Source organism: Cicer arietinum, chromosome 4 (genome assembly GCF_000331145.2).
Source record: "Cicer arietinum cultivar CDC Frontier isolate Library 1 chromosome 4, Cicar.CDCFrontier_v2.0, whole genome shotgun sequence".
Taxonomy (NCBI): Eukaryota; Viridiplantae; Streptophyta; class Magnoliopsida; order Fabales; family Fabaceae; genus Cicer; species Cicer arietinum.
This window is the reverse complement of record NC_021163.2, coordinates 16,653,768-16,661,276: the sequence shown is the minus strand read 5'-3', so window position 1 is coordinate 16,661,276 and position 7,509 is coordinate 16,653,768. Positions and strand designations below refer to the sequence as shown.

The following is a 7,509-nucleotide window of genomic DNA, read 5'->3' as shown; positions in this document are numbered from 1 at the left end:
TTGTATCAATTTTAAAACATTAAGGTTCATCTAAAGACATTGCCTCTACGGGTTCCGTAGGTGGATTTTGGGTAACACGTGACAACCGGCCTAATAAATACCCCCAGTGTTGTAGACGGCCTGTGTATGCTATTGCCCAAGAAGTTGCTTCATTGGTACGATATTGCTTCCAACCTGGTGCAATGTCTGGCATTGGAAATCCATCTTTCATCTTTAACTGCAAAAATTAAATAAATTAACAAAATATAAGACAAAATTATCAGAATAAAATTTAAAAAAGTATAAGAAAATAATTACCGGAACCCAGTGATTTCCATTAACAAAACCAATACAACAAATGCGATCATTTTTTGTCGATCCGGAATGTGAACCCCTCATAGGAAAGAAAGTCATTGAAAATGTCAGACCGAACGTGACAAGAATAATATTATATGTTGTCGCTATCACGTAACCCATATCAGGCATGGACAACCATTTATCCATGGGTTGAACACCTAAGCCGGATATCATCAACGAATCTCTTACTTCTTTAATGCGTCCTGTGAACAATCTATCATATGGAGTTACATGAGAAACAATCTCTTGATCCAATCTCTTGCGGACCAAAGACCAACACTCTTCACCGAAACCAAGCAATAATGCAATAGCGCGAAAACCACAATTTCCATCAGCTGCCACGTCAAATATGTCATCAATGTATGGCTGAATAATATCAGGAAATTGTGTCAATAACAAATTTTTTGAAGAATGAGATGACTGAGAGGGGTGTTTCTTTGATTGAGAGGCTTGTCTCTTCTTTGATTGAGAGGGTTGGGAACCAATATCTTCACCATATGTTGCATTAACATGCTCAAAGTAAGAAGGGTCTCGATATACATCATATCCATCTGGCTTCATACCCTTACTCTTCTTCACTCTTCCTTTGGTTTTGACTTTTTCAGGTGGTGGACATATTGAACTTGTACTTGGAAAAGCAAGTTCACGCACTTTACTCTTCAACACTCGTTTCCCAATAACATCAAGTGATCGAAAGCGTTTCCATAAGGCATTCATCTCAGTAGACATATCCAACTCTGATCCATCTTCTGTGTCTTGAGTGAGTTCACATTCCATGCTTAATTTTCTCCATTGAATATGCACAGAATCTAGAGGAATTGGTTCACCCATTAATTTATATTGTCCCAATTCACAAGCACAAGGTAATCCGTATGTCCTTCTCAGAGAACACCCACATATAGATTTGTCAGTACCCACCCACTCAACTTTGTCGTATTCTTCAGCAATACGTCTTTGAGCTTCTGTTGATACAAATGTATTCAATCTCTGATAAAATGGATTTCTGTGCTCATGCTCTTCATCATAAAAACTTTTTTGAAACGAGGCTCTGATTCTTTTATGTTGTAACCTTATCATGTTGTTCATAGCCTCCCAACATTTACACAAATCACTCATGCTATTTTCTAACATTAACTTCAGTTTCCAGTGAGCCGACTCAACCCTGTAAAATTCAACAATATATAATAAAATTATATTAAATACCTGTTAGTCGTTGTGTTCCCCAAATGCATCACTTTATTTGTCCATGCTTCAACAAATCTTTCCTTATGTGGAGTCAACCAAGTTTCTTTGACATAATCAACAAACACTTTAGTATCAACACATGATTGTTCAAACATATGCAAGCGCATCATATACTCTTTTTCATTACTACAATACATAATGTCTTTCCACATATTCAATATTGACTCTTGTCTATCCTTTAAGACATATTGCTTGCATTTTGCTCCAACATTTTTTTCGATATGAAATCGACAAAGTAAATTAACAGCATGTGGAAACACAATGCCAACTGCATTCATTAACGCAAGATCTCTGTCTGTCACAATTACTTGAGGGAATTTATTTTGTGTAACAAACAAATCTTTTAGTCTCTCTAATGCCCAACAAAAGTTTTCTTCCCTCTCACATTCCAAATAAGCAAACCCAACTACAAATGTTTTCTCTGTTGATGTCATACCAACAATTTCAAGTAATGGCATTCTGTATTTATTGGTTTTGTAGGTACTGTCCATAATCAACACAATCGGAAACAAATTCAACAACTTCACTGAATCTGGATGCGCCCAAAAAATATCTCTCATAACATCGGAGTCTTCACGCTTTCTATTCCAGCACACATATTTTGCATCTTCAATTAACTTGAATAAATGTTGCATCTCTGTTCTATTACCTCTCACGCGCAATCGAATGATACTTCTCTGTTTATATATTTGTGAGATCTTAGTAACATTACTCTTATCTCGGTCTTGCAATGAGAGTAATATGTGTCTCGGTGCAACATTATATTTTGTTAATTCATGAACATGCTTTCTATCTTCTTCATTTAAGCGCCCAACATATGCATGCCCCTCCAAAGTATCAGGTAATTCATGGTTGTGAATTCCACAAATTACTTTAACTATCCATCCTGAACCATCTTTTAATGGTTTTGATCTAAGCTTGAAAGGACAATCACATTTTTTTGTTGAACTTCGAATAGAACTAGCAGCACACTTGTATTTTCCCCCTTTGTCACAACCTAATATTAATTTATTTCTCCGTCCTTTCTCACCCGTCTCTATATCTGATCTTCTGATAATAACGGTAACTTTATTTTTTATACCAATTTCTTTTGCCCATTTCACAACAGTATCCCTTGAATCAAATATCTGAAATAAAATAATTATAATTAATCACAAAAATATATTTTTATAATATTAATATTAAATATATTTATTCATACCTGATCTGTGTCAAAAATATTTGTAGTATCGACGCATGTTTTGTCCATTAATAGTAGTGGATTATCCATATCTGTTAACATTTAAAAAAAATTAAAAAAAATTAAAAAACTTAAAAAAAAATTAAAAAAATATGGTCTGTACCGGAAAACTCAAAAATGAAGTTTTCCGGAACCTACTACTGTACCGGAATACTTGCCAACCAAGATTTCCGGTACACAAATTTTCTCTTATGTACCGGAAAAGTCAGTTTAAACATTTCCGGTACTATACTCTGTACCGAAAAACTCAGTTTTAACATTTCCGGTACTTTACTCTGTACCGGAAATCTTGTTTCAAGTATTCCGGTAGTTACCGGAAAACTGCCACTTACCGGAAATCTGTTTTACGGCTGGGGTTGTGACAAAATGGTGAAAAAAATATTTACATTTCCGGTATAATAGTCATTTACAAAATGGTGAAAAAAATTGAGGGTAGTTTTGTCATTTTCGAATTTTGTTGGGGGTACAAGGCAAAGTGTGGGGGTACAAGGGAAATTTTTCTTACTTTTGTCACCGTGTGAAATTTATTTCATGATCTTTTTGTCCAATTAATTTTTTTTTTAGTAGAAAGCTCTTCTCACTTAAGAATATAGACAATTACTCTCCTCTCCTCGTCTTTTGGAACACACACTCCCCTCTCCAAACCTGTAAGAGTCCAATATCCCATAATTTACTGTATGAATTGTTAAAGGAAAATGATGAAATTTGAACAGACACGTAATGACTTTATTTGTGTTCTAATATTAGGTAAAAGTTAAATCCGTGGTAAGCTAAGGGTGTGGGTTCGGTAACGTAGTACTAATGTACAATGACCATGTATCAAGACACACGACACAACAAATTAGTAGCATCATAACAGTACTGCTTAATTTGTTGCTTTTGCCTTGGTTAAACTGCGTCTACGTAATGTTATAAAAGAACTTAATCTGTTTGGGAACCTTAATTGACTAAAAGTACAGATTTTTGTTCTTCTGGCAAAAAACTTGAATAGAACTAGTTTTCCAGCCATCGTTGAAATCATGAAAACTACAAAAGCCCTTCGCCCTAGCTTTTCTTTTACATTGTATTACTATTATGAAGACAGTGATACACATATGAGGGGTAAAAAGGCTTATGGGCCCAACCAACTTACAATGTGTTGTTTGTATTAAATCCAAGTCCGAAGAGCCAGTTTTAATTTATAGGTAGCCTTTAATTTTGCACAACAGTTTAACAATTAAAAAGTATCTTATTCAAGGAATGATTGAAGTGAAATGAGGATTGCCTAGAAAAATCTCCACAAGGAAAATTTAATAGCAATATATGGGTAACTTTAAGTGTGTTAACTGCATTGGCCAGTGTGAGAGAAATCTCTTAAGGTTATTATAAGCATTGTGGTGAAATTTCGGTATAGAAATTTGAACCAATTAAAACAAATTTCATACTTAATCATATTGTAAGGATTCCAGGTCCAATGTTTAATCAACTCCAACAGCAGAAATAAAGAATGACATATCCTCAAAAAGCCATAAGGCTAGCATCTATACAAACAAGATATGACACATGCAGCCATACACAGCCCGTGCTGGATCAGAGGCTTCCCAACAAAAATAAAATACAGTATCAAACAAGGCAAAAACCAACATATCAAATAAATTGCTAAACTTTAAATTAGAGGTAATGATATAATGTCATACAACCAAATTAAATAAATACCATTAACTTAAGTATCTTCTCATCGAGAAGAGAACAAATGCATTACAGTTTCATTCAGCACAACACAAACTACTTAATATATAAAAACATAATATTATCCAATAAGACAAAATTTCAATTTCATTATTAGAAATCAACACTAATCTCCCTTCTTCCTGAAAGAGCATCCCTCAGTTAGCCTTGCTTTGCCACCAGTTGGCTGGCACAAAACTGTCTGGCAATTACCGCAAACCACGACAGTTTGGGAGTGACTAAATACAGTAGTTCTGCATGCCAAAATTTAAACCATTATAAACTAGCAATTAAAATCGAAGTTGTTCACTAACCAGTTTGTTTCAATTTTGTCCAAAAAAATCACTTCAGCTTTGTAAATAATAAATCAGATTTTTAATTGTCATGTGATGATAACATTTTGAGCAGCTCTGAAAAAACCATAGATCACATTTCTAATTGTCATGTTATGATAATATTTTGAGCAGCTCTGAAAAACTTATAACTATAAAACTATAGTGATTCTTATACAGGTAAAACTTATAAAGAGTTATACACAATCAAATGGTTTTTTACAATGCACTTCGATAGTTTTACGAGTTATTAAGTATTGTTATTGTAGAAAACTATGAACATGAGATAAATAACTGTTTCTATAGTCCTTATGAATATAAAATAAATAACAATAATTAAGTTCTACTTTATAGCTAACAAGGGTTTAATGGACATGCCCTGTCGATGTAAACAGCTTCGATAACAATTAACATTTGTCATTGATGTAATCATGTAGTTATTGAAGGGGCGGAAGTTACAATGATGTAGTGAGATTTAATGCATCAATGGTTCTAATCAACTGACTGTTTAAAAATTGAAAACAAGTTTCTCTTTTCCCTTACACAGAAAGATAGGTTTTTCGCAAACAGAGAAAAGAAAAACACAGAAATATAGAAATTTAATAAGGACTTACATATTGAAGCAACCTTGACATTTGACATCCTACAACAAATCCGAAAAGAAAACAAAATCAAATTACAAAGGGAATAAAAAATTGTAAAACAGAAAAAAAAAAATCTTTGTATTTTGAAAATAATTACCATGAAGAATGAATTGGGGGATTGAACGAGGCGCTTGAGCTTGTGCTTCCTCTTCTCGAGTTCGGCTGGTGGATTCAACAGATCAATGTCGTTTTGAAGAACCTGCAAACAAACAAATCGAAGATAATCAATCAGGATGAATTGAAGGGAATCGAACGTTTAACTAAAGAGTTGAAAGAGAGAATGATAGGTAACCATTGTGTGATGAAATCGCAAAACCCTAGAAACTGTTGTGGTTGGAAGGGTGCTGCGACTGCGAAAATCCGAAAGAAGGTCGATTTACAATGAAAAACTATATAAAGGCGGCCAGGGCGGTGTAGACGTGGTTAAGGTCAGCCCACTATTGTAGGCCCATTCAGTTACGTTATTAGGCCCGATTAAGAGGACAATGGTATTTAATTTAATCTATGAAATTGCATTATCATATCAATTTAGTATTTTATTTTATATATTATTAATGTTTTAGAATATTTTATAGGACTGTAAATTTTAATCAAAGTTTTTTTTTATTCACATTTGATTAAGGACGGGAATAAATTAGGTTGAGTTACGCTTTGCAAGGTCTGAATATGACTTATCAAAAGAATTGAAGCCTAAGTTTGATACGTGTTCTATTATAGATTTACTTTTTAGGTTTGAATCGTTCTTTAGGTATGACATGTTAGCTTATTTAAGAGTATATATATGAATTTCACAAGTCCACTAATTATTGGCCTCAACCTACATGTTGGAGGGGCCAAAAAAATTCATAGTTAAAAAGGCCCCAACAAAAAAAGTCTTCAAACTAAAAAACCCGTAAAATTTTATGCCTTTAGAGGGACCTACTTATTCACAAAAAATTTTGAAAAAAAAATGTTTTAGATTTTTTGAGAATTTTTTTTTATATTTTTCGGGGAAAAATAAATTTCAAAATTTTTTTAAAAAAAAAATAATTAACAAAACATTAGGCTGTGAGTCTCCTCACTTATGCTCACAAAAAATAATGAAATAATAGGTAGGGACTTTAAAAAAATTATTTTAATAGGAGTCTAATATTAGAGGTTTAGTAGGAGATTTTTAAAAGATATTTTAAAATTTGAGAATTTATTGACAAATGTATTCAGTTGTCCCCCCCCCTGCCCCCGTTTCATAGCAAGTGTAAAATTTAGACCTCATCCCCGCCTACAACGGGTTTCGGGTTTTCCCGCCCACACCCGCACCCATTTATATATATAAAATTATAAACTTAAAAATCATATATATTATAATTAATATAATAAAATAATTATTGTTAGATAATAATAAAATAAAAAAATTTATTTTCTATGGATATGAGATTATAATTTTTAATATTTAAAAAATATTAAATATATTTAATATGTATATGTATAAAAAATTCAAAATTTACTATAATATTACTTGCGGAGCGGCTTTGGGTGCGGGCTGGATATCATCACCCCCGCACCCGTCCCCGAACCCAAAATTTAATTTCGGGAAAATCGTTACCCGCATCCGCACCCAATCAAAGCGGATTTTCCCCGTCCAAATCAAACGGGTTTGTGTGGGTATGCGCGGGTGCGAATTTTTTTGCCATCCCTAGGGGCTTTGGACTTTAAGATTTTATTGACAACTCTATTTTGAAAATATGTTAGTAAAATTAAGTTCTATTTTAATATTTAAAATGATATTTTGAAGAATTTGACTTTATATGTCATCCTACTTCAATTCTATTTTATAATAATAAATTTAAATATGTTAAAAACTAAAATAGATTAATATGCATAAATTACTAAAAGTTCGATATCCGACAAAACAATGAAAATTTAATATAATAATTATAGTAGTAAAAAATATTATTTAAATTTATTTGAATAGATTGATCTAATAGATTTAAAAAAACAAAATTAAGTGGTGTGTAGTTTGACATTT

The 7,509-nt window shown here is 32.7% G+C and overlaps 2 protein-coding genes across 2 annotated transcripts; both read right to left on the bottom strand.

Moving 5' to 3' along the window:
- Positions 1–19: 19 nt before the first annotated feature.
- Positions 20–3,488, bottom strand: LOC140919974 (uncharacterized). Its single transcript, XM_073367267.1, has 5 exons — positions 3,423–3,488; positions 2,612–2,708; positions 2,231–2,258; positions 298–1,498; positions 20–217 (listed from the first exon to the last, which is right to left on the bottom strand). The coding sequence occupies exons 1-5, from the start codon at positions 3,486–3,488 to the stop codon at positions 20–22; spliced, it is 1,590 nt and encodes a 529-aa protein (XP_073223368.1).
- A 959-nt stretch (positions 3,489–4,447) lies between these two features.
- On the bottom strand, positions 4,448–5,933 carry LOC101515547 (small ribosomal subunit protein eS27y). Its single transcript, XM_004497089.4, has 4 exons — positions 5,797–5,933; positions 5,602–5,703; positions 5,475–5,503; positions 4,448–4,782 (listed from the first exon to the last, which is right to left on the bottom strand). Exons 1-4 carry the CDS (start codon positions 5,797–5,799, stop codon positions 4,656–4,658), a joined length of 261 nt encoding a protein of 86 aa, XP_004497146.1. The 5' UTR covers positions 5,800–5,933; the 3' UTR covers positions 4,448–4,655.
- Positions 5,934–7,509: the final 1,576 nt, after the last annotated feature.

Excerpts from the sequence above, each read along its gene's own strand:
- LOC101515547 (XM_004497089.4), bottom strand. Across the intron at positions 5,504-5,601 it reads CCCCCAATTCATTCTTCATG|GATGTCAAATGTCAAGGTTG; the intron begins GTAATTATTTTC and ends GATTTGTTGTAG. Across the intron at positions 4,783-5,474 it reads TGTCAAGGTTGCTTCAATAT|AACTACTGTATTTAGTCACT; the intron begins GTAAGTCCTTAT and ends TTTGGCATGCAG.
- LOC140919974 (XM_073367267.1), bottom strand. The coding sequence starts at position 3,488 with ATGGGATATTGGACTCTTACAGGTTTGGAGAGGGGAGTGTGTGTTCCA. Across the intron at positions 1,499-2,230 it reads CATTCGATTGCGCGTGAGAG|GGTTGAGTCGGCTCACTGGA; the intron begins GTAATAGAACAG and ends TGAATTTTACAG. Across the intron at positions 218-297 it reads ATGGAAATCACTGGGTTCCG|TTAAAGATGAAAGATGGATT; the intron begins GTAATTATTTTC and ends TAATTTTTGCAG.